The 27313-nt window shown below is 35.7% G+C and overlaps 1 protein-coding gene and 1 long non-coding RNA gene across 2 annotated transcripts in view; one reads left to right on the forward strand and one right to left on the reverse strand.

Annotated features, from left to right (window-relative positions):
- The window catches only part of LOC121827152 (uncharacterized), an 88012-nt gene that overhangs the window by 17782 nt on the left and 42917 nt on the right, over positions 1-27313 (forward strand). The window contains exon 3 of the long non-coding RNA XR_013048981.1: positions 13867-14034. This is a non-coding gene — a long non-coding RNA (uncharacterized LOC121827152). The remainder of the gene's footprint in view (positions 1-13866; positions 14035-27313) is intronic.
- Mmp16 (matrix metallopeptidase 16) overlaps positions 14156-27313 on the reverse strand; it is a 252643-nt gene continuing 239485 nt past the window's right edge. The window contains exons 8-10 of the mRNA XM_006983265.4: positions 23278-23428; positions 18720-18835; positions 14156-14490 (exon numbers count right to left, since the gene is read on the reverse strand). Of these exons, the coding sequence (XP_006983327.1) occupies positions 14156-14490; positions 18720-18835; positions 23278-23428 (602 nt within the window). The remainder of the gene's footprint in view (positions 14491-18719; positions 18836-23277; positions 23429-27313) is intronic.

The following is a 27313-nucleotide window of genomic DNA, read 5'->3' on the forward strand; positions in this document are numbered from 1 at the left end:
AAAAGATTCATTTTTCCTTTGTCTTAGTGCAGAACTCTAACATTCCTTATTTCAGAATTCTACCCTTTCCATGCAAGAAAGCAGACTTTTCAGCTGCAGAGAAGAGTTTGCTAGAAGCAGGAAGTCCTAGATGGGGTCTTGAGCACTGGGTTGCTTTCCTGTTTGAATTTAGTCAACTGCCTTCTTCCTGCTTTCAGAGAAACATGTTCTCTGTTTGTTTAGCACTCCGTTTCCTTGGGTCTATTAATCTAGTCGTTGGATTTCCACTTTTCCCCTAGTTCCCAAATAATGCTATTATCACCTTTCTTGTACTCTCATTTCTTAGGTCTTTGAAAAAAAATATCTATTTTCTGAGGTTTAGGAAGTCTCTGAAGGTCAGGAAATTATGTTTCTATGTTTGATCCACCATTTGACCTAAAATTTTAGCTGTCTGCCCCACGCCATCTAACATCAATAAAGTCTTCACGGAGGACAGCAGTCATAGGAATGGTAGCTCAAAAGCTGTTCAAAGTAACAAACGGTTTTGAAAACAATTTCTTTTCTTGTCTTTGAGCGGTTTATCTGTTCTCTTTTATTCCGAACTTGGCTTCTTTTTTATTTCTGAGCACCTCTCTCAACAACATCCTAGTTGCTTTCAGATCAACACAGTATTTGATATCCTGTCCCATTGTTCCACGATACTTAAGATTATATTTCCCGCTGAATAGGCAAAATGACCCCAAAAGTTCCTGCTAGTTCCTCATAGGGAGGACTCTCTTGTCACAACATATTAAGTTAACTAGCAACTTCTTCTTTGATACTTATGCACAGATTTAAGGAAGGATTTACTTTTTGGATATTGTCCTTATATTTGCTGTACCTGTGAGTACCTCCAAGACACAGGTCTTCTAACTTCACCAGAATATAATAACTGAAAAATGTTCTCATTTCTTAAAAGTGACCAACAGAAATAAGAAAAGCATATAAAATTTAGCTTATATTACAGGTGTACCTTATGGCTTAATAAGAAACAATTTAAGAGCTTTGGAAAATAAAGTTTTAGAGAGAAACAAGGTCAAGTACTTAAATGATTGATGTTAGAAATAAGTTATTTTAATATCTTTATTCATAAAATTATTCAGATGAATTAGGGAATGGATAACAAAGCCAAATAATATTTCTGTAATTCTTATTATTTTAAAACTATTATTTGATTTAGGGCAACACATGTTTCTTGAGCTCTTCCTTTACAAACAGGCATTGTAGTGGACACTGCAGCGGGAACGAAGCAGAAATTAAATCACCACAGTGAGGACGGCACAGTTCCTAGAAAATAGATGTTAACAAGGAGCAAGAAAAATAAGCTCACATGCAATATAATCCTTATCCAACATTTGCATAAGACTACGGTTATACAGCTTATTATAACACCAGAAAACCTTTGAAGTGAGAAGGATGAGCTATTAATTATCCTGTGATTGCCCTAGGTGAAATACAATGGAAATGCAGGATTTCAAAGGGACATGGGTTTTGTGTACTTAGGTCAGGGAAAATAATGACAATGAAGCTGGTATTCAAAGTGGATACAAATGCATTACAAAAACAAAATAGCACACAGGAAATGGCAAATATGAAGAAGGTTTTAGGTACAACAGTCTTTACTGGTAGAAAATCTGGAAAGACAAGTAGAGAATAGATTTTGGAGAGCACACATATAAAATCCTTGTTCTTGGGGCTGGGGAAAAAGCTTGGTGGGTAAGAGTTCTTGCTATGCACAATTGAGGATCTGAGCTCAGATATTCCAAATTTAAGTAAAAAGCTGGGCACAGCTACACTGTGAGTAGCAGAGAGCTGAGGCCATGATTGCTAACCTAACAACTGGCTCAATGACAGCCCTGGACATAAGAGAAGAAGGGCAAGAGGGCAGAGAAGGACACCTCTGGCCTCCACATTCATGAACATCCTCCCACACACAACCAAATACTTTTAAATATTTAAAGGATTATTCATTTCTGATAGTGCAGTTCTATAACTTAGAGTCTAGTGAGGGAAGATACTTGTGCCAGAAAGCAAGGCAGGCTGGGAAAGAAAGACCTAGATAGGCAAGAAGATGTAGGATAAAGATATCAAAGAGGAATAGGATGTCAGAGATACTGTGCAAGTAAATTATTGTGCTGGTGAGTGTTTATGAAGACAGGTGTAACAGGGGTGAGGGAGACCCAAGACAATCAAGATTTGATGGACAGGTAACAAAAATTACCTAATACAACAAATAAAATGAGAAAATTTAAGAAATGTATCTCTTGAAAGCAAGAAAAAGACAGTGATGATTTTTCTATCCAGTGGTTGAATGCAAGGAAAGGAAAAATTAAACTTAATTAGTTCAGCAAATGTGGAAAGTGTGAATGTGGATTTTACCACACATTATAAACCTGAAGCCCCAGAGAGAGTGCAAAATAAAGATCAAGAATATTTGAGAGCCGGGCATGGTGGCACATGCCTTTAATCCCAGCACTTGGGAGGCAGAGGCAGGTGGATCTTTGTGAGTTCGAGGCCAGCCTGGGCTACCAAGTGAGCTCCAGGAAAGGCGCAAAGCTACACAGAGAAACCCTGTCTTGGAAAAAAAAAAAAGAATATTTGAATAGACTTGAATAAATTAATAATGTTTAGTTCCAAAAGTTACCCATTTTCGAAGAGTGGATGCTAATGTCTAGAGTCCAACATCTGATGTTCATTGATTATGGACCAGCACAGCAGTGAGACCTGGGGTGGAAGAACTAAGTGATATATACGCAGGCTTACACTACTACCCAGGAGCTGTCTAGAAAAAGTACTAGTGGCAATGTAATTAGTCTTAAATACAGTGAGTAAGCCAAATGGGGTAGGAAATAAGAAACAGCCATCTTAATAATAAAAAGTTCACGTATGTTAGAATAAATGGGCCTAGTGAGGAGCTTAAGAAGACAGAAAGATTATAAGAAGGGAATAATTAAATACATAATTTCTTTCAAGGATTAGAATAAGGGAAGAGGAGGAAAGGGAGGGGAAAGGAATTGATGGGAGGGGGGAAGTCGGTTGTGAGGTGCTGCTGGTAAACTAGAGTAACTATGATGTGAATGTAGCAGAAAACATTAACATGACTTGAATCATGTAATTTAGTTTTTAAAAAGAGACTTCAACTATGAAAACATATGTCATCTTCATAAAAGCACTCTTACAATGTGCTAGGCATGTTAGTAGATACTTTATAACATTGTCTGGATTTTTCTTCTTCAAGAAAGATTATCAAACTGTAGCCTGGATTTTAGTGAAAAATACTCAGGCATGTGTGCACAAACCTATACTTCACATGAATCTATTAGATACTTATTGATGTACAAATTCACGTAGATAAGAAAAATAAACTTGTTAGTGGGTCAGACTGACATTTTCAGCTTGTCTCTCTTCTGTTACAACAAGAACAGTACAGATTTTCTCTCAAGTTCACTCTGATATTGATGGCTTACCAGCTTTAATTACTTGATTAAAATTGTATTTGCTTAAAAACCATCTACAACTACAAATATGGCTGGTAGTCTAAAGTTTGCACATGCTTTGGCATGCCCTCAAAGCGCAGCAATGCTTCTTTTCACTGATGATACATGGAGCAAAGTTGGAGTTTCTTAAAAAGGGTCTTTGGCCCAAATTTTACTATGAGTATTAAGAAAGGACACGTGCCCAAACAGGAGCTGTCAACCCAAGGGGAATTACACTTTCATGCCTGAACAGTAACCGTGGCTCTAGCTTCCTTTGCTCCCCTTCTACTTAAACTTTTGATAGTTCTCTCCATTCTTTGGATTGGCCCTAGGACAAATGCTCAGCAACAGAACAGAAACAGCTCTGCCTCTCACATACTTTTTTAGGCAATTGATCTCCCATGACCATCGTAGTTCACTTGTCTCCAGATCCTTGTTTACATGTGGATTACAATACATAAAGTTAGGCTGGTCATGGTGAGATATGACTATTAGTCCAGTAGCAGGAGGCTAAGGCAGGAGGGTGTAAAGTGCAAGGCCAATCGTGGGATCTTTCTTCCCTCTCCTTCTCTTTCATTTTCTTCCTCTATGTGTTTGTATGGATGGATATGATTAATTTCTTGGTACACAGGGGGGCAGATTTTTGTATGAGGGAATGTCTTTTTGCTTTACTCCCAATACAATTTGTTATTCTTTGTAAAATTCAGATGGCTCTTAGGATTCGGAGATTACTGATACATGCAAGAACTGATTTTAAAAAATGCTCTCTTAGTTTGTCATTTTTAAATAGAGCTATTGACTATTTTCCGAATGATATTTAGCTGACTCTTAATTTATCCAAATGCTAAATACAAAAGAGTTTTACCCTTAGTTTTATTTCTTGAAGTTGGTTGATGCTCTTTCTTTACTATAATATGATTACTAAAAGAAAGAGGACCAAGTGAACTCTCATCATGCACAGCCCTGGGTTCAGATCCCAGCAACAAGAAAAAAAAGGGAGGGTTCTGCAAATGAAATTCTGCAAGAGACTCGATATAAAACATAAAACAAAATTTAATTCAATTTACTTAATCAGGGTTGGTGTACAACTTTAAATGATAGTTTACACTTACTTCTCTAAATAGTTATTTTTCATATGTCTCAAGTCTCATAAAAGCCACGTCTGTGCTCATGGCCACTCGCCTGAAGTACATGTGGTGCAGTAGAATTTTTGGCTCCTCTCCTTGATCACAATTGTTTGCATATTGTTAGCTGTTAAGCAATTCTCCAACTGATAGGGCTAGTAAAATATACTTGCTAATTCAGGAAAAGACACAAGAAACTTTTTTGTATATTACCCCATCATTTTCGATTGCTGTTTCTTAATTACGAAGCCAAAGACAGTAAAGACTAATGCTCTCAGTCATATTCTACATCTGGTCATAAATGGAAGCAAATCATGACTAAAACCACAATGTCTATGAACGATTTTCGGTTTTCTTATTTATTGACAGTTTTTTAAAATTACAACACAATGAATCGATGGTAAATACAGAAGATGCAACAGTATAAAAAGCCATTTAACCTTCCCCTAGGTTAAGACACTTACAGCAGACAAACACTGCCCCATCCAAACCCCTTCTTGAATGGAAATGAAATAAATATAAATTAATAAATACAAAACAAATAACTGCACAGCCCTTAACTCTTTGATTGCCATGGCAAAAACCATGCTGATGATTCTAGCTTGTGACATTTGTATGGTTAAGGTTGCCACAGCGGTCAAAGGGTTATAGCATTGTAAACATAAGTACCTTGTGAAAATATTCAGTCATGTTACTGATCTTTAGAATGAGATTAATAGCATGACCCTTGACCTTTAATGAGGCCTCATTATAAGGAGTCAAGGAGATAATAGCTTGGTGAGCTAGCTATTACACAAACTAGGCAACCACTTTATTAATAATGTGCTATGAAGCCTTAATTTTACTAATAAAAGACAATTTGTGAATAAACACCGTTCAACACACTGGTCAATAAAATCAATGAAAAATTAATTGAAGCACCACAAAATTTTGCCTGATTATATCTGACAGTCATAATACACTTTAGCACCATTTATTTAGCCTTTTATTTGCACACAAACAAGCTTTGTGTTTGTCAGTAGAAGCAATCGGGAAAATATATATATATATATATATATATATATATATATATATATATATATATGCCAAATTTAAGATGGAATAAATTTATATAATCCTGTGTGGGCAAAACTGTAACATTCAACTCTTAAAATCCACTGAGAAAATAAATCTGTTATTTCATGCCTTGTACACAGAAAAGTACATGTTATCAAAACCTTAGTGAGATAATGTAGTGTAAGTACAATGAAAGAAACTCAGAAACTCACAGTTATAGCTTCATACTCTCTGTAACTGAAAACATCATAAGGAATAAAGTAAAAGCTAAGGTACAGATAACCACAAGACAACTATCTAAAATCATAACTTCCTGGCCTTTCTCTCTGCTTCACAGTCTATTGTTGTTTAATAAATCCTGCTTTACTTTCAATGTTTTAATTCGTAATATCCATACTATATAAATGAAAGGTGATTTTCACGGGAAGCTGTAAAGCACTTGTTGTTCGCCTAGAAGACAACTTCCTTCTGTGATTGCTTATATCTCATTTGGACTCTGAAAGCTAAATGTCTGTAAAAGTATTTGAGAAAATATATGGTATTTATTTAATAATTGATGGAATCGTCTTTCTTTTAATCTGTCTAGTGAATATATATGTATTATATATACACACATATATCATATACTATATATTCCCAAATATATGTTATAAGATAGCTTATATAGATATCACATATCTATATTCATTGTCAGTTATACTGATCCACTATTAGAATCAAGATAACAATAGGTATTGAAGTCTTAAAACATCTTGAAGATAAATACCACACTGGTGAAGCAGGTAAATTTCTCAATGTCAACAATACTTGATTTGTTTAAAAAATTAGACTATGAACTGATTATATTTTGTTTTTATTAAAAATTAAGCTTATTTAGTTGATATTAGCACAAAATTAAACTAGTAAACTTCATCAATTTACTTTTAATAATATAAAACCAAAATATATTTGATTAAAATTAGATACATGTAAGAAAAAAATCTTTAAAGACTTTTATACTTGAAGCAAATTTTTATGGCCAAGTCTCTAAATCCCCTGAAAATAGAGGTCCACAATAGAAATGCTGATACAGTCAAAACCAATGCAGCAGAAACCACTGCTGTAATATACATTATTCTTTTATTCTATCTCTTTCATATATCTGTAATTTACCACTAAGGGGAAATATCCCAAAGATTCTAGGATGTAGGCATGCATTTCCTCCTGATGTACTTAAACACTACATTGTGATATTTACCATACTTTATATTTATATTTGATACATTCTCCCAAAATAAATTCTCATTGCTGTCTTATCATCAGACAACAGCAATTATACTCAGCATTTCACTTTTTTTTCAGGGGAAGAGCTCTATAAAAATATATGCCAATGAAAGAGTTTGGGATGTGATAAGGACTGTGTTTTACATGTAACATTTGTTGGAAAATTCTGGGAAACAAAGACACATCTCCAGGGTTTCACCTATGTGCTGCTAAGTTCTCATTTTCACAAACAGAAAGGAAATAAAATCTGATTTAAAAAATAACAAAATTGGGGTGGAAAAATTGGTGACTTTCTGAAAGGAATCAAATAACGATCACAGAAGCGGGGTGGAAAATGATGATGATCACTCACTCTTGATTGGAATACATGTTTGGTTGACTGTGAGAATTTGGATTCATGAGTACAGAAAGGAATAATGGATTTCATGTCATATATAAGAAGGAAATGATGATCCAACATAAATTCCTAATTTTACATAGGAAATGGAATTCACAAGGAGCAAGAAGTGAGGTGATAATGTTATTTCAGAGCAGTAAAAATTATTATATTAGAAAACCCCTGTATTACTACTGAAACGATTCATTCAAAGTATGTTTTATACTAACAAGTGGCCTATTAGTATACAGAAAGGGAATGAAATCCAAAGGTATCACATGAGAGCAAACATGCATTCTAGTGACTTCAAATAGACAATTTACACAAGGCTTTATTCATCGGTATCCTGGCAAGACAGACCAACAAAGCAACACACAGTCATACAAATATGGCAAGTACAAGCAGCACCGTAGCCTATCCTAGGGAAAAGCATCCTTTCATGTCATACCTCACCAGAGCTACATAATGTATGAGGCATGTATCAAAGGCCTGTGTTAAAATACTATGCTTGTGATCCAATCTAGCTACATATCAAGTGCTAGAAAGAAGTCTATATGCAACTCATATATATATATGGAAAAAATTTTTTCTCCCATGAACAAAAGCAGGTGAAGGAAACTGTAGAAAATGTCTTTGTCAGCTGAAATTTTGTTGTTTGTTTGTTTTATTCTTGCTTACCATTCTTTCTTTCCATTTTCTCAGTGAAATAAAAGTTAGTGATATCTTACTTTGAAGCTAAGTGGCAGAATTGGAAAGAGTTATATTTATATTTGATATTTTCTTCCCTTCTTAAGGGCATAACTATCCAGCTCTGTAGCAGAGCATATGGCAATGTCACGTGAATCAGCACAACACTCCAGCTTGTGATATGTTTTCCTGCAGAGCCCGGCATTCCCTTTCATGGAAGGACACGTCGAGCACACATCTGAATAATATCATTATGTTAATATAAGAAAAATTCCAAGACACACTGCTTTTTCAGTTGAACGGCAGAGAATCTCAGATCTCTCCATATACGAATGTCCTCCATATATAGCTTCTAATGCTTACAATGTACTGATCACAAGTACTGATTTTGCCCCATTTTCTTTAAAAAGCATTCACTACCAATGCCTGTGAAGCCTTTGTTACATCACTAAACTTCTCATAGTCTTCTATCACTGCTTACTATAAATACTAGATTATTTTAAAGAAATGATGTATGTCATGTTTTGTCATCAGTTCATAGCCATGTTCCAACACTGAAAGCTGCTGCTTCTGGATCCTACCAGAAAATAGATGGGAATTTTGAAATATCACCAGTAATTTTCTCTGAATTTCTGTGAATATGTCAAGTCAGTATTCATTCTAGGCTTTCTATACTATTGAATTATATGTCAGAGTAGACATGTTGAAGGAGATATAGATAATTAGATGTTATTAACCTTACCTGAAATACTTAAAAATCAACTCAAACTTAGACCAATAGAAAGACATGAGAAACGATGTCAGTGGTGCATTATAGACAACGTCTACAATTAGATCAGACTAGAACACTAAGGCAACTTTTGCTACTATGCCACATGTTTTGTGTTCTATGATTATTGAGGTAAATTTCTATCCTAGAGAAATGGCTTTTCTCACAGGGTTCTAACATCTCTCTGACTGGGGTTACTGAATGCATATTTTTAACATTTTGGGTTTATGAGGCAATGGATAAGTATCAGATGCATTTACATGGTTCACATCTAATGAGCACTGACTAAGTATATACATTGATAAATAACATACTCATCACTGGTGTGAAGAGCTTGAAGTTTCATTTTTCTCTATTATTTTTGTTCTTGCTAAAGTAAAACTTCCAGTTGTAATATTACAGATTGCTAGAGTATGACTTTATATTTTATAAAAGATTGGTTTTGTCCTTCTCCATTGCTCATTCTACTTATAAAATAAAGCTTTCATATTAATGGTGTGGTACTATCCCTGGTTGTTAGTTTATTTTGCTAAGTTCAGCCTTGAAAAGGGACTTGTTTCAACTATACAATATAGCTATCCTTTCCACTCTGGCATCAGGAAACCTGTCATTAGACTCTGGCACTTGTTTCCTGGGGTTGTTATACATCAATATTGGGGAGGTGATTGCCTTTGGAAGGAATGCCTAGATTCTACCCTATGAGTTCCTTGACCTCTTCTGTGGTATCATAGATTAGTGAAGATTGTATTTATAGCTCTTTGCCATAGGTCATCTGAATGTCACACTTGTGGTTTAAATGGTATGTTGTGTCTATGATATCTTGGAATATGATCTTTAAGGTATCAAGAATTAAACATTTTGCTGTGATTACTGTAAATATTTCCTCACCATCCCCAGGCTTATTTCATTATATACTACAATCTCACAGACTCAAAACTATCATCAAATCACTGCCTTTATTTGTTTCTGGAAATAAATACCAAATACCTAAAAAATTGGTTATTTTCATGACTTTTGTTTAACATTTCTATTCAAGTATAACATCTATTCTTCTTCAGATAGCACATTGAGATCAATTAATATGGGCGCACCAGTTACTCAATTGTAAGGTCCACATAACAAGAATCTGAATTTGTGCCATATTAGAGATATCAACACAACATGGAGAACTTGAGACTATTACATTACTCTTCCTAGGATCCAGTATATACACTCTTATTCAGATATCACACTGAGCAGTAGAATCTAGGCAATGCTCTTATATCCAGTACATTGCATTGTAATCATTCACAGAAATGAAATAAAGTAAATGTACAGTATTTGAAAAGCCAAATTATGTGTTGATAAAAGAGACTGTAGGCAGCTCGAGTCACAAACATTTTCTTATTTCAGTGAAGCTGTCTCTATCTTTTAATACTTAGTAATTGTCTTTTGGTGATTATTACTTAGTACTTTATTACATTTGGTTGAGAAAAGCATTGCTCTCTGGTTAGGAATGGAAACTACATTTGCCAGTAGTGCCTATTATCCTCTAATTGAGCTCTGTAACCTCTGCTATGTCAGAGAACATCTGTCTTCACCTGCTGTGGTCGCCGTCTCTGCAGCAAACTTGGTTCTCAGATGGGTTAGCAGGTACCTAAAATCACAACTTTCTCTACAGGATTGATGCAGAACTACTGCTTTATAGAAAATTCAAACTGATCACTCATCTTAATATTTTACTTAGTCTGATTAATAATATATAGAGAAACAATATTTATCTGAAATTATAAACTATAAATTTATTTTAGGTAAAACCATTACCTTGTTTACAGTTATCTTCAATATTTGGTAAAGTAATAAAAAATGAAACAGATGAATTATTTTATGAACATGAATATGTTTTCATTTCAGTTTTGGAAATAGTAGGTCTGAGCTTTTCTTGTTACTTATTTAGAGATGACAGGAAAAACTTGATTGGTTCCATGTCTTCACAAATATTGAGCTGACATTATGTTCCTCATCCAGAGAACTTCCTTTTTTAAATTTAAATTGCTATTTTCATATGCTGGATTAATTAATCATTTTCATTTTCATGCTTTCTTAAGCGTTGCCATATTTTTCTTTTCTTTTGTTTTCCTTTCTAAACAAATCCCAAGTGTAAGAAGAGTCACCATATGAATGAAGTGCCTGGCACACAATGAACAAAGGAACCCCAGTGATTTTTATTACATTGTATTTAGTTCTTATCATTTGTGGTCTTATAAATGTCTTAGTCAAGATAGTAGACATATAAGCCTTTTTTTTAAATACATAGACTTCTCATATTCAAGGCAACACAACCCAAATCATATCCACGATGTTTGTTATAATTCAAGCATATTGAAGATTCCTTCCTTTTCAATGCTATGATTATTTTCTAGCCCTTAGGTACTTACAGTCTTGTACTGTGATGAATGAGTAAAGACGCAATAGATTGCTTATTAAAATTCTTTTTGATTTTAGAGAGAAAAAAAGTTCAATGTACATTGATGGAGTTTCTCAATGATTTGCACATGTCCCAAAATGTTACAGCTCCTCACTTCTATCATTAGAAAAGAAGAGTTTCCAGTCATTTTTTCCTTGACATCAAGGTCCTGAAAGGATTAAACCCTCTAACAAGCAAACACTGTATAAACAGGCTTATGTATACAGTCCTCCATGCTCTGTAGGAACTAACTATAATATTAGCATCATCTAGAAAGGAAGTTCTTGAAGTAGAAATACAGGGCTGATCCTTGCCCTCCCCTTTCTTATTGGCCCTCACATTCAAAATCTTTGATGTCCTGTTGAAGTACAATCTACATTTCATAATGTGGTGCTACGAAGCCATTCCTCTTTCCTAACTGTTCATTTTGACTTAGCCTTACATGATATATGCTCAGATTGTAGGAAACACCAGTTTTCAAGGCTTTTCAGCATGCCACCCATGATTAGAAAATATTTTCCCCAACCAAATCATAAACATGTAGTTTAACCAAAAGGCATTCTAATTTTCATGCTATGTTGAGTATAAATATAAATTCAAGGCAGCCAAACTATCCATTTCCAAATAAGAATGTATACCTACACTCATTAAAAATCATCTGGAAATGTGTATTATTAGCAAATGAGTAAGAAATTTTCACTAGTATAAAATTCCTGCTTTATATAAAAGCCACACTGGCCATTCAAGTATTTGAGGTTTTTTTTTCCTATGTTTTTTTGTAATTTTTACTAAAATGATGAAATTAAGCTTGAAATTAAAGAAGAAAATTAAAAAATACCTCTACCTATAGGGCATATTCAGAGTGTGCATGTAGAGAGCAAAGCGTCCACCTGCAGATCCAATACCCAAACTCTCTCTTCACTCTAAGGAAACAGCTCTTGCTTACTAGGTTTTGGAGCAGTGACACCAGATTTCCTTCAGTTTGTGCCAGTTTGCAAGTTAAAGGTCAAAGGGCAAAGACACAGAACAGGACTCTTCAGGGAAATTTTTCACAGAAGACAATGTTTAAGTTGTTAATGACAGTCAACAGATCAATATCAAATTCAAGGCAAGCTGTTCATTGTTTCAAAAGCTAATCCCCTCCAAAGCTGGCTTTCACACAAAGCCAGTTGTCTGACTCACGGGGTGCTTTCTTTCTGACCATCTCTAATAAGTTCACAGCCCCGTGGCTGCAAAGCCTTTCACTGCAAGAAGCAGCTCCTAAAATCAATAGAGGTCTGTCAGTTGCTGACTTTTCTCTAGGAAAAAAATATTGATACAAACCTGCTCTGCAGGTCACATGAAAATGACAATACTGCTGTTAGGACAAATGACACTCAACAATGGAATGCTTTGGTGTCTCTTGGCTCTGTCAGTGATCAAATGGATGGCTAAATGCCAGAAGCCACACCAACCCTTTGAGAACTATGGCTGACATGCAATTGTTAATGCATTGGAAGATATTCATGCAAACTCAGAGTCATTGTTTTAATTCCTTTTTAACCCCACAATGCTAACTGCATATTTTATGGCAAATTGAATTTTCATGCAATGGATTTTAAATAAAAAAAAATTCAGTATGTCTGAAGGAGAAAAGGCTTAGATTGTTCTAACCAATTATCCAAATAAAATTTCACTCTCATAAGATACTGTTAACAAAATATCTCTTTTTATTTGCCAGAAAAATTTTGGCAAGTCACATCACTGTTGTTTGTTATAAAACCATTTATGGGTTGCTGTCAGTCATTAAAGAATTACATGGGATTTAAGGTATACTTTACAAATCTGAACTTGTTGAACCTGTGATGGCTTTCACTGTTGGCCAGTTCTACCAATGATCAGACTGCAAGACTGATCAACCTGACTCTGTAGCCTGGTCTGATAGTTCTCAAAGGGTTACACCGATGTATGCACAGAGTCCCATGTCTTTATAAAATAACCATCACTTAATTACTTCAGAGACACACGCTTCTTGCTCTGCTTTCTGCTGAGTATTGCTGACAGACCAATGGAAGGCCTGGGACAAAGGCCTAACACAACTGGCAGGAACATCACAATGGTGTTGGGTCAGGAGGCAAGAGGGGGTGCAGAAACATTTCAAAACAATCAAAAGGTCCTGTTTGAAAACAGCTATGAGTATGGAGGTGATGAAACGTTGTGGACAAAGCTGAGAACAGCTGTAGAAAACGAAAAATGCATGTATTATTAAGGCTGTTACTATATTGCAGATATTTTGGCCCCTTGTTTGTTGGAAAATGGCTGTCCCAACAGTCTAGAGTCCTGCATGTCTGTTCAAGATCTCCCACCTGAAAAAAACGATGTGCAGGAGACTATCCATAGTGGTCACAGAGCTATCTTCTTTGGAGACAAAGCTGTTTTGGGTCTTCACACTTTCCTGAAAGTTCAATTGTGGATTTTTGTTGTTTTTAAACTCTTTCTTCTTTTGCTTTAAAGCAAAAACCTATGGGTTTTCTGATTTGCTCTTTTTGTTTTTTTTTTCTCTCTCTCTTTATCTCTCTCTCTCTCTCCCAGAAATGGGCTCAGATTTCAGAAGGAAAAGTATTTTTAAAAACTTAAGAAGAACCTTTTCTTCTGTTTTTCCTCTTCTGCAGTTAATCCTGAAATTTTACTGGGCATTGAGCGTGCAGAGGAAAGGCCTAGAACTGAATGACAAAGAAAGACAGAGGACTGAAGAACGGCAGATACTGAGCATCATGGAAGATTCTCCATGAATGTATTTCCACTCATGTGCAGGACCAGCAACCCTCTAGGTTTGGAAGGTCAGCCCCGATTCAGGCTGCCACAAGCCTGCTCCTAGCTAGGAAACAGCATAACAGCTCTTGTCTTGAATCTCAAGGTACCACAAACTCCTGGAAAAGAAAGAAAAAAGAAATCCCTACATCACACCCACTCTTGCATAGAGCGTTTACAGTACAGTATGTGGCGGGGTGTTCCTTTCCTCTTGAACTGGAACACAGTGTAAACCAATACAAGGAGGCATAAGGCCAAGATGCAGGGAATGACAATAGCTATGGCTTTCACAGTGCTGGCTGTGTTGTCCAGTTTGATGACAATGTCTACATCATCTGGTGGGCTGAGTCCTTCTTTATCTCGGTCTGTTGGTCCATCACAGCCCATAAAATCCTTGAGGATGGATCTTGGATACCCAGGTTCTACTTTGAGTATCTGGTTGTTGAATTTCCAATACTCCTTTCCTTTGTAGAAATAGGTAAAGCCTGGGGGAAAACATACATACACAGGTACTACTTATTTGTGATCATGTATATGCATATAAATGCTAAGAAATAGATTACTTCTCAAAACATGTTTTAAGATCTTAAATTCTTTCAATTTTGAAAGGAAGAAAACACAATCCTAAATTCAACTGTATTACAAAGGCTCTGGGTGCTGCATTCCAGAAATGTGCCCTTCCTCTCTGTTTCCTTCCTCTTCCCTTCCTTCCTTCCTTCCTTCCTTCCTTCCTTCCTTCCTTCCTTCCTTCCTTCCTTCCTTCCTTCCTTCCTTCCTTCCTTTCTCCTTCCCTCCCTCCCTCCCTTCCCACCTTTCTTCCCTCTCTCCATTTATCTCTTCCTGTTTGAGAAAGGGTCTAAGTCTGGCCCCCAAACTGGCCCAGAACTCTCTATAGAGTGCAGTGTGGCCTCAAATGTAGGGCAACTATTTCTTTTGCTTCAGCCTTCCCAATGCTTGGATTACAGGTGTATCCCACCAAGCCTGGCTCATATGTTCTAACATCTAAGAAATCTGTGACTGAAACATATGGGATGCAGACTACCTATTATCTATATCCATTTCTGTTGTGGATTATAAAGAGGGTGTTATACTTTTTTCTGACTTATAGGAGTACTAATACATAATTCACATCAGAATTATGATATTAACTTTTATCAGAGAATTTTGAATTGCTTGAAAAATTAAACCATTGCTGATCCTCAAACTGCCACTGAGGAGATTGTTCAATGCACAATAAAGAAGTTTCTCACTTAGTCACACATCAGGGCACGTTCTCAACATCTTAGTTTTGGGAATTTTTGTGCTCTTCCTAAACAAGAGGTTCCCATTTGTTATTTAGATAAGAAATCATGACAAATAAGTGGATTGTAGGTATTTTCTTTTGACTATTGGCAATTCTAATAAGCAAACACATATTTATAGCATGTTGTACACTAACCTCATTTTTGGCTGTAGGTCATTCCTACTTTGTCTTTTCTCCATTTGTTGTCTTCATTTGTCATATCTACTTATATATCCTAAATTTGTTCCAACTTATGGAGTTTTAAATTTCATTATTACATTTTTTAGGAATAAAGAGAGAATAAACCATAATTTTATCTTAATATATTTGAGTAATACTTCTCGTTCATCTATGAAGAGTTGATGTAGGAAGTTTCAAATAATTCAGTAATCTATGATCCAAAATATTACAGTTAAAAATAATAGATGTTTTAAATTCCTAACATACACAAACTTGTGGATTTTCTTAGTAGTATTTTCCAATATTTTAAGATGTGTATCCAGTGAAGTTTCTGATTGTGCTACTTGGACTTTTTTCTTATTTTTAGGTAAAACTAAAAACTAAAACTAACAAACAAGCAAACAACCAAAACAAAACAGCAACAACAACAAAAAAGACAGAAAAATGCTATAGTAATTGAAAAATACATTTGGGAGCTACCTATTTTGAACAGAATATTATAGCTTAACAGTTCAAAATGATGATTGTTATTGTATGTTATTACTATGGAAGAGTTACATTGTTAAAAGCACTGTTTTTATCTTTCTTAACTGTTCTACTATTAAGAAGAATTAATTTCCTGTTTTTATTTTTGAGAGATATTGGGGTTCAGAGGCAAATACTAATTACTAAGACCAAAAAGACTTAAACCTCTTTCTATAGAGCTATAACACATGACTGTGTTTCTTAAATACCACTGGTCAGATAAGTGTCACTCCTGGGATAAAGAATTCTGCAAACTCAAGAAATTTTAGGGATGACAGATAGGTCATTATTGGTTACTTCATATTGGAAGTTATTTTGTTCAATGCGATAAATACCTACTGTGGCTTTCAACTTTGAAGATGAGTTATTCAGTTATAGCAACTTGCTAAATGAAAGCAGAAGCATATAGACTCAAATTATCCTGCAGGGAAACTAGTATCATTCCAATGAAACTCAGTGTACTTATTCAGTAAGTTTGCGTGAGAAATTCTCATGATTGTCAAATAACAGACTATGAGATGATCACAGATAAAAAATGTCATTGGTTTGTAATTAGATTTTCAAATTAGGTGAAAGTACTGCTTATGGCTATCAATGGGAGAGTAACAACTAAAAGTGTTCTTATCTCTAATTTTTAGCAAAGACTAATTACTGTAAAGGTAATGGATAGCACAGCAAAGTTCAGAAGAGGCCCCCTTCCATACTGACCAGTCTAGAGTTTAAATTTTACAGTAACAAACTCCAAGCATGGAAATATAATTTACACTACAGAATATATTTGTTAGAATAATAAAGCTGGTCAGTAGGACTAAAAGAGGTAGTCTGAAAACTTTGTAACAGACGTGTCAAATTTTGTTTCTGCCCTAATCATCTGTAGTAATTTAGGTTTATCTTCACTTATGAAATATAAATTGAATACATTTTCAGCTGTTTCACTTACTAAAAAGTAGCTTTGCTGCTCTATTTCTGTGTTATGCTTCATATGAGGAAAGCTTTTAAGGAAGAAATCAATGACAATGCAATGTAATTTTAATATTGTTTTCATTTATATTTGTTTTGACTTTATTGGATCATTTTCTATTGTTTTGTCCTCCCAAAGTAACGAGACAGTCTACCTCGGTAGAACAATCCTTGGTGAGACCCTGTGTTCTATTTTATCCTCTTTGTTATTTGCTTGCTTGCATGGTATTAATTAGTGCTAAAATAGATTAATGGATAGAATGAATCTTATACATATGCTGAATCAAAATGCATATCCTAATTGCATTTGGAGATTTTTAACAGGGAGTAGTGAGTTGCATAATTAATACAATCAACAGAATCAAGACATAGAACTCCTTCAACAGTTAAGCATGAGACTTCAAACAGCAAAAAGAGACAAAATGTAAAAAAAACAGTTTGGATTTACTTAAACTAAATTTATAAAAATAAATAAATAAAATATTTCAGTTGTGTGGAATGTAGGAATAATTTGAAGGAGAGGCTAATTTTCTGCCATAATTTTAGGATAGTTAAAAACCTACCAAGCTTTTTAAAATACAGTTGAAGAATGGGGGCTAAGAAGAAATCACTTTGGTATGAACAAATGGAATTTAGATTAGTGTAGTTACTTAGGACAGGAAAAGAGTAAAGAGTAAAAGCAGCAGCAGCAACAACAATAAAAGAAAAAATACAATAGTTAGAATTTAAATTAATAGCATGATTGCTTAGGAAGCTAGATTTAGTGTTTGCTCAGTTGGACCAAGTAAGGAATTTAGAAAGATGCAACAGGTCAATGATTACATCAATGTAGTTAGGAAAGTTTGTCAATCATCTTCTTTGTAGAGAGTGTACTAAAGTACAATCCATGTGTTAAATTCTTTTGTATCAAGTTTTAAGAATATATATAATATGTTTAGCAATAAGCTATTTAACACAGCTGAGTATGGGTGAAGAGGTCTTTGGTTGGACAATTAAATGAATTTATGAACTATATTGGAAGCATTCATATGGCATCAGATAGTCGTATTTCATAACTGATTAAGGGAAGAATTAAAGCTAATACTTAGATATTAGAAGTGACATGCTTCACCTAGAAACAAAATGTGAAAAAATATTAAAATTTGGTTACTTGGTTTTAAATTTATGGATTGAAATAAATCACTATTAGAAGAAAATTCTTAACAGCAAATTTTGATAGTGGTTGAAGAGCAAACTAGAGATATCGTCTTAATGCTCTGTCTTCTTTGATTTATGATTATCAAACATAATGTGTAGGGCTTATATGTTGTTTTTTATCATGGTATCTATACATTCATTCTAGTCTGACTGTGTTGAGGGGAATCTTTAGTAAGCATGGATTAGCAGAAACTACCATTGAAATTGGCTGAACTCAGGACAGAGTCTTTGGGACAAATTCCTGTCCCACACGTATTTGTCGTATTTTCAAGAATTTTAATAGATATGTATATCATGTCATTAAATAATATCCACTCCTCAAAAGTAAAGTACAACTTATATTTTCTTCTAATAAATTTAAATAGATATAAATAAATTAAATATAAATCTGTCCAGAGAGTAATATTAAGCATACATTCTTAAGAAGAAGAAATATAAATAGGAATTACAAATATGAATATACATAATTCATAGTTCTAGCATGGTATTTTCAAATTATTTCATTTAACATAAAGCAGTATGATATTAAAATAGAAAACTTAGGAGCTAAGAAGTGCGTGTGCTGTGTACCATTTTCTTTGTGGACAAAAGCTCCCTGAGGTGATTCAGGGATCCCCTTCCAGATGGTGATGGGCTTTGGATAGCCAGGGTCCATGGTTTTCATTTCTTCACTATATCTCCAATATCTAAAATTGGACAAACACAATACATGAATGAAAAACATCACTCGTACAAGTATTTATATTTTCATTAAATGCTTGCTGTATTGTTATACACCCATTACTGACTTAAAACACTGATTGAAATCACTGGAATGACAACTGACATAAAAATTATTCTGTCTTCTGCAATGTATTGTTATCTGTATCTTTCATATGGTGAAATGAGTATTCAATCTGTTAAAGTTAAATCATGGTAAGCACATAAAGCTATCTAAGTAGACTTATAATTCATAAAGTTGCAACTAAAAATCATATATGTACCTACACATGCCCAGGTAGACAAACATATACGTTGAATTTTTTTGGTTCCAAAGATATAATACTGAAAAAACAGACACACACTTACTTTATTAACTTTGGAGTTTTAGATAGGTGGGTATATATACAACAAATCAAATCATCAATGAAGATAGAAAATGATAGGAGCCAGTAACTACTATGAGTGGAACAAGTCTAAAACGTTATAAAGTAAACAAAATACATTAGAAAGTAAGTCCTTTGTGAAAAAATTGATATTTGAGGCAAGAGCTGAGAGGAACAGCAACCATGGGAGGAAGTTATGAGAGAGCAGCAGTGAAGCAGGAACAGTTGGAGAGCAACAATTGGCGAGCAACAGTTGGAGAGCAGCAGAGAGAGCAGAACTGAGAGAGCAGCAGTGAGGGAGCAGCAGTGAGGGAGCAGCAGTGAGAGAGCAGCAGTGAGGGAGCAGCAGTGAGGGAGCAGCAGTGAGGGAGCAGCAGTGAGGGAGCAGCAGTGAGGGAGTAGCAGTGAGAGAGCAGCAGTGAGTGCAGAACTGAGAGAGCAGCAGTGAGGGAGCAGCAGTGAGTGCAGAACTGAGAGAGCAGCAGTGAGGGAGCAGCAGTGAGGGAGCAGCAGTGAGGGAGCAGCAGTGAGAGAGCAGCAGTGAGGGAGCAGCAGTGAGTGCAGAACTGAGAGAGCAGCAGTGAGGGAGCAGCAGTGAGTGCAGAACTGAGAGAGCAGCAGTGAGGGAGCAGCAGTGAGGGAGCAGCAGTGAGGGAGCAGCAGTGAGTGCAGAACTGAGAGAGCAGCAGTGAGGGAGCAGCAGTGAGTGCAGAACTGAGAGAGCAGCAGTGAGGGAGCAGCAGTGAGGGAGCAGCAGTGAGAGAGCAGCAGTGAGGGAGCAGCAGTGAGTGCAGAACTGAGAGAGCAGCAGTGAGGGAGCAGCAGTGAGTGCAGAACTGAGAGAGCAGCAGTGAGGGAGCAGCAGTGAGAGAGCAGCAGTGAGGGAGTAGCAGTGAGAGAGCAGCAGTGAGAGAGCAGCAGTGAGAGAGCAGCAGTGAGGGAGTAGCAGTGAGAGAGCAGCAGTGAGGGAGCAGCAGTGAGAGAGCAGCAGTGAGGAAGCAGCAGGGAGGGAGCAGCAGTGAGTGCAGAACTGAGAGAGCAGCAGGGAGGGAGCAGCAGGGAGGGAGCAGCAGTGAGTTAGGATCACAGATTGCATAGGTTTGAATGATGAGACGTAACTACTTACACTCTCTAATGGTTAATGTTAATTATCAACTTGATTGATACAATAGCTAGGCCCCTGGGCATACTTGAAGGATGTAGATTATCTTAATCACAGTAATTGTTGCTTGTGTGTGGGACCATTCTCTGAGGAAGGGGACCCTGAACTATACAACTATACAAAATGAAGAATACAAGTTAAGAATTACAAAGGCTTGCTCTCCGGTATATTACTGGGAATGCAATGTGACCAGATGTTTCAGTCACCTGCTGCCTTTTTTTCTCCTACAGGATGAATGACTACTTGAACTGTCAGACAAAATAACCTCTCTGCTGAGCTACTTTTGCTGGGGTAATTTTTTTTAATCTCAGCAACAGAAAAATGAAACTAGACATAATCTAAAGATCAACCTTAAGTAAATATTTCAGTAGAACTTAAAGTCATATATAATTGTTTTTTTGCATTGAACCAAGTATAATTTGGCATAGGGAAATAAGGCAATACCTAATAGCATGAACGTGGAGAACATATCTTTGAATCTGTATATGTAAGAACATATTTGCAATTGGTATAGGATTAAACTTTATTCATTAGGGGTTTCCTTTAAATGATAAATTAAATAATGGAACATCACACATGCACTCATTGCAGATGATTTAACTGTAAGTTAAAGTGAATTGTAAAATATTAAACTAGAATATTGGGAAATTTAAAATCCTGTGGATAGCATGGTCACCTAATAACATCATTAAACGCTTAAAATCAGATTAGTTTTCTGACATACCTCAATATAATAATATTCATACTTTATATAGGGTATTATGTCTATAGAGGGTGAATCAACACAATATATTATTTTATTACACTTAATTTCCTCAATGATTCTTATGTTGTACTTTAAGTTCCCCGTGATAGTGTCCAAACAATAATCACAGCAGCTATGGCACCCAGTTGAACCAACAAAACAGCACTGGCACCTAATACATCTTTCTTCCATTTTAGTAATTTAAAATTAAAATTTAAACTAACTCTTCAGTTCATAGCTCAGTGTGATGTTGAGTCATGCTGTTGCTAGTACTTTTTAGACACAGCATGCTTATGACAATGTTGCTGCCCAGTGATACCCTGTTTTTCTTCAAAACTTTTGGTATAAGTTTTCTTCCTCCTGACGTATTCTTAGAATACTCAGCCATCAACATTCATCAAAACGTCCATATCACAGGTCATGGAACATTCATAGCAATCACATTTCCAGAAGTTATTTAAGGGGTGCTAATTTGTATTATAAATTACATATAGGAATAGAATTCTGGGTGAATTTGTCAAAACAAATAAATTTCACCTCTCCTAGAAAGGAATGGAAAGTACAATTTGAGATCATTTTGCAATTTGAGAAAGTGAACTTAAGCTTACATGTTTAGGTTTTCTGTTGCATGTCAGCTTTAATATGTAGCTCACTATCTTGAATGGGATTAGAACTGTTCAACCCTATCCACAGTATCTTACAAAAATTGTTGGACTTATAACCACAGGTGCCTATTTTAATTTCATAGATATTTCAACATTAACAAAAAAAATCAAACATTTTGTTTTTTTCCCCTGAAAACTGAGCTTATGGATTCATTAACAGATTAAAAAGTATATTCAGATCTTAACATTGTAATTTAAACAGGTTGAGCAATTTGAAAGCTAGGTATTTTCATAGAGAAATCTTTTACTATTGTCCCAAAGTAACTCTTTGGCATATGGATGAGCTGTTTCATATTCATGTTTTTTCCATTGACAGAATTATGTAACTTTGGTGTAGTGGCATGAGCCTATAATTCTAGCATTTAGGAGGCTGAACAAACATTTCAAGTTCAAAGTCAACTTAGACCACATAGGGAGAACCTTTCTCAAAGTAACCCTTTGCAACAATATTATAAGGATTATAAAGGACATTATAGCCTTTTCATCTGCTTTGACAGTTGTCTATATTGCATAATTCTGACTTTAATTAGGTAAGTCATTTTAAGACTTATTTATATTTATATGTATGTGTTTGTGTGACTATATACTGCATGTTTGTGGGGACCTGTGTAGTCCAAAAGGGGCATGAGGTACCCTGGAGCTGGAGTTACAAGCACTTATAAGCCACCCAATGTAGATGTTGAGAACTAAACAGATCTTCTGGAAGAGTAGAAACCACCCTTAATCACTGGGCCATCTCCCCAGGCTAAGTAGGGCACTATTTGTGAAACGTGTACCTAGTCAACACTTCAAAATAAATCATGACCAGAAATAGTAATCGGTTTTCAGGCATACTTATAAATCACACCGAAAAGAAACAAGCTTTGCATCCAACACCACATAAAATTTAAAATGTTTAAATAAAATTTAAATTTCTATGCTAAGAAAAAGAGGGGCGGTGGGAGGGGGGAGCGAAATCCAAACCTCTAGAGCAATTTATTTCAGTGACATATTGCAGGATACTGAATTCCAGACTGAAATCCAGCTATATCCAGAGGTTACTTCACATGGTCTTTGACATTTTGTCATCTCAGCCCTCATGATTCTTGGTCTCATCATAATCTTGCTGTACTGCTTAGTGGTATTTTTCAGAATGAAAACAATCAAGGTCACTGGTTTCTTTCTAGCTCATTATTCACTTCTTCCAAAAGAATGTAAAGTGTCATGGTTATAATAGGAGCCTTGGGTTAAAATAGGAGCCTTGTGGTCTTTTCTACTATAATATCTCTATTATTTAGGATTCAATAAAAATTTATCTTAAATATATTATATAAAACACACTGACAATCTTTCTAGTATACTAACTCTTGTGTTTAGATATATATGTATCATTATTTACAGTAATGTTTATTATTGATTAGGGACCTTGGCTTTTCAAATTATTAGGTAACTGTTAATGTGTGTATCTGTAGTGTGCCACATTCATACTGACCTGTCGCCTTTGAAGAAATAGGTTTTGCCAACGTCTTCCCACCAAATGGCAGAATCAATACCATGAGGGGGAATTCCATTCCCAAGGGTAATCAAGTCATGTGGGTAACCTGGTTGAAGAGTTGTATCCTTGAACACCCAGTATTTGTTACCTGTATGAAATAAATGTAGGTATAGAATGTTAGTGAAAAATTAACTACATTGTACAGCATAATACATGCAAGTTACTATGCAAGACATCCTGGAAATTAGTTGTAGTCACACCCAGAATATTGACATTCTTGCTCAAACATCAATGTCACTTTAAAAAAAAATATAATGAATAAGTACCTAAACCGTCTAAATATGTCAGCTAATCTAAATGTAAAATAGAACAACTACTTAATAATAAAAAAATTGTGAGTAAATTCAAAAGTTAAATCTACATTTTAGCCATAAAGAAACAATTCTAAGTCAAGGATTCTTCCCTCGGTTATCAAAGGACCTATTTCTCTGAAGTGCTAGCTCCTTCCTGCTGTTTGTACATACTGTATGCCTTACTGATGGTTTAATGATACCATCTACTCTTTGTGAACATTTCCAATGGGTTGATTCTTTCCTTTTATTATATAAGTATTTACAAGTTGCTGCAGTCTAATGAAATCTTCCAGTTTTGTTTCTGTGCTTATTTGAACTATAAAACTTATAAGGGTACCTAAAGGAGGGAAATTTTAACCCTTAAATGATAATGGCCCTGAAACTATAAACCCACTTTTAAATGCTTTCCTTTATAAGATTTTCACTGGTCACGCGGGCTCTTCTTAACAATAGAACCTAACTACATATTTAATCTTATCTGTAGATTCAATTTACCACTTAAAATAGTTTCTTCCCTAAGCAACTAGGAAGCCATTTTTTGTTCTCCTTTCCTCTCTAGCTGTTGGTTTCTGAACTTGATTTATTTTGTATTCATCAGTACATTAATGTTGATGTTTCCTTCTTTCTTCTTGCTATAATTCTGACTTGTGCTTTCAACACCGAATTCTCAGTTTACCATTATGAAGGTTTTGGTGTCTTTGGGAAGAAGGGCTTGCTCGGTGGAAATAGGTCACTGGGGACAACCCTGCTCTGTTGCCTGCCCATTACGGTATGAATAGCACTGCCAGAGTCACAGCTGTTCTGCTTGACTTCCCACTTGGATGGATTGAAATCCCACTGAAACCATAGCAGAAGTCAACTTCTTCCTTCAAGCTGTCTGGCAGGCATTCTGTCACAGTGAGGGGGAAAATACCTAATACAGACCACAAAATCAATTCTGAACGAGGAGGTGAGGAATGACTTTGCTGTTCCCTTTTATTAATACTGAGACTCCGGCAATGAAGTCTGTAATTATCCATTGTCTCAAAGAACTACCTCACGCTTACCCTTCTGATGAACGATTTTATTACCCAACAACCTCTTCCAAGCCACTCCCTCTGGACCTTGACATTCAGAAATTAGTGAGCTTATGTCCTTACTAAGAGATGTTATGCCTTACATTTTTTTCATAAAATTTTAATCTCTCCCTCCGACAAGGGTTATAATTCATTGGAAAATTGATGCTGCATTTATAGATATTAAAAATTAAGACAATGTGCTTCCCTAAAAACAATACAACACCAAAGCAGATGGAACCAACTTCTAGTTTGTAACCATTGGTAATCTCATTTATTTTAAAACCTTCTACTACCATTGCATATCATTTAAATTAAAACACTAATTATTGAAAGCATCATGTTTGGATGCTAAAGAAAGTCTGACCAGCATCATTATCCATCATGTTAACAGAAGAGGTTAGTGAAAAATAAATGTGCATATATATATAGTTTTAGTGACTGAAAAGCTAATGAATACTAACAATAAATACATTCAAGCTCCAGGAAAAAAATAATTTACCTCAAATTCAGAGAAAGTACTTCATTAAAAAACAACATGCCAATGTTTAAAGAATGAGGAAATACCTATACAGAGAACATCAGGAAGAGCCATTCAAGCAAGGGGAATTTGGTATCAATGAACTGAAAGATAACTGGAGTACAATGAGCAAGGAAACATCACTGAAAATCAATATAATGGGCTCCACCCTATTTGTATTGTGATCAAATTAGGGAAGGGACATGATCAAATTTAATTGAAAAGATTATTTGGGGTCTTTTGAAAATAATGTAACAGAGAAGAAAATAGAAATAGGAAGACCAGTCTTTTGTGATAATTATTTCATTCAATAACCAACTTCCTACATCCTCTGTTGTAGAGAGAAAGGAGTGAATAAGAAGGACATGTCCTATCTCATAAGGCTGATGACAGTCTAGTAAAGGGATGATAGAAAACTAACCTTAAGACAAGCAACGTTACAAATAAACACAACTTTGAAGAGAAAAATGCTTATGTTAAATAAAAGGACATTAATGAGATAGAGAAAGAACATAAACAATTTTGCATTGAATATAGGAAAGATTCCCAGTCAGTCTTTGGTATTGTATGTACAGATGTGTGAGGGGGTATCATTTGCAGGCATGTGCACATACATGTACATGCATGTGGAGGCCAGATGTCAACTTCATCTGTCATTTCTTAGGAGTTGTATACTTTGTTTTATGAAATAGTGACCTGGAGCTTTGCAATGTAGGCTAAGCCGACTGGATAGTGAGTCCCCACGATCTCTCTGTCTCCACCTTCGCCATCCTATAGTTATAACTCATAATACAACCTCATTCAATCTTTATATATATATACTCAAAGACACCAGATCAGTAAGTGTTGCTTGGTACTGAAGAAATATTGAAATCAAGTGGTGTAATGGGAAAAAAACTGTTATATGTTTAGAAAAAAGCAGTTGCAGCTCAGATAGTAAGGCTGCCTGTGAGGATGGGGAGTTCTATAGGAGTTTGAATTATATTTCAAAAGACATAGGAAGTCATTGAACGATTATATAAAATGGTTTTGTGATAGTTTGAACTAAACTGTAAGAAACAGAAGTAGGAAGAAGAAAATACAGTCAATCTATTCTGAATTGGAATTGATGGGTATCACTGGCTGACTGGAAGGAACGTGGATAATATCAGAGATTGTTCTTAGGTTGTTTTCCATGTGGATAGACAAGAGAGACAGAGTATTACTGAATAAGGTAAACAACAGTAGAGATGGGTTAGAAGCTGCCGATACAAATCAAGAGTATAAGATATTAGTGATATCCATATATGAAAACTGGTAGAGGTAACTTTATGCATCAGCATAATTGTAGCAATTTGTAGGCTATAAGCATAAAATGGCATTTGCCAATTTAGGATTCTGTGACGTTATCTGGGGAAGAGTAAATAGCAGTTACAGAAAAGTCATAACCAGGCCTCGAGAAAGAAAGGCCGTCGTAAAAGGACCACATAGAGCACAGGACCCGGTCCCAGTGCCTGGATGCCTCCCAAACAGATCAAGCCAATCAACTGTCTCACCTATTCAGAGGGCCTGTTCCAGTTGGGGATACATAGTTCATGTGTTTCCATTCGTTTGGCTATTTGTCCCTGTGCTTTATCCAACCTTGGTCTCAACAATTCTCGCTCATATAAACCCTCCTCTTTCTCGACAATTGGACTCCCAGCGCTCCACCCGGGGCGGATCTCTGCATCCAGTTCCCTCACTCATTGGATGGGGTTTCTAGCATGACAGTTAGGGTGTTTGGCCATCCTAACACCAGAGTAGGTCAGTTCGGGCTGTCTCTCGACCATTACCAGCAGTCTATTGTGGGGGCATCTTTGTGGATTTCTGTGGGCCTCTCTAGCACTTTGCTTCTTCCTATTCTCATGTGGTCTTCATTTACCATGGTCTCCTCCTATTCCTTGTTCTGCCTCTCTGTGCTCAGTGCATGAGTTGGTTGTTTGAAACCTGGGGCTTATGCAGGGTCACTTGGCTCGGCCTGGGAGGAGGGGACTGGCATGCCTGGACTGAATCTACCAGATTGAACTCAATTCTCAGGGGAGTCTTTTCCTTGGAGGCGATAGGAATGGGGGGTGGGCTGGGGGGAA

This window comes from Peromyscus maniculatus, chromosome 2 (assembly GCF_049852395.1).
Source record: "Peromyscus maniculatus bairdii isolate BWxNUB_F1_BW_parent chromosome 2, HU_Pman_BW_mat_3.1, whole genome shotgun sequence".
In the NCBI taxonomy this organism is placed as follows: Eukaryota; Metazoa; Chordata; class Mammalia; order Rodentia; family Cricetidae; genus Peromyscus; species Peromyscus maniculatus.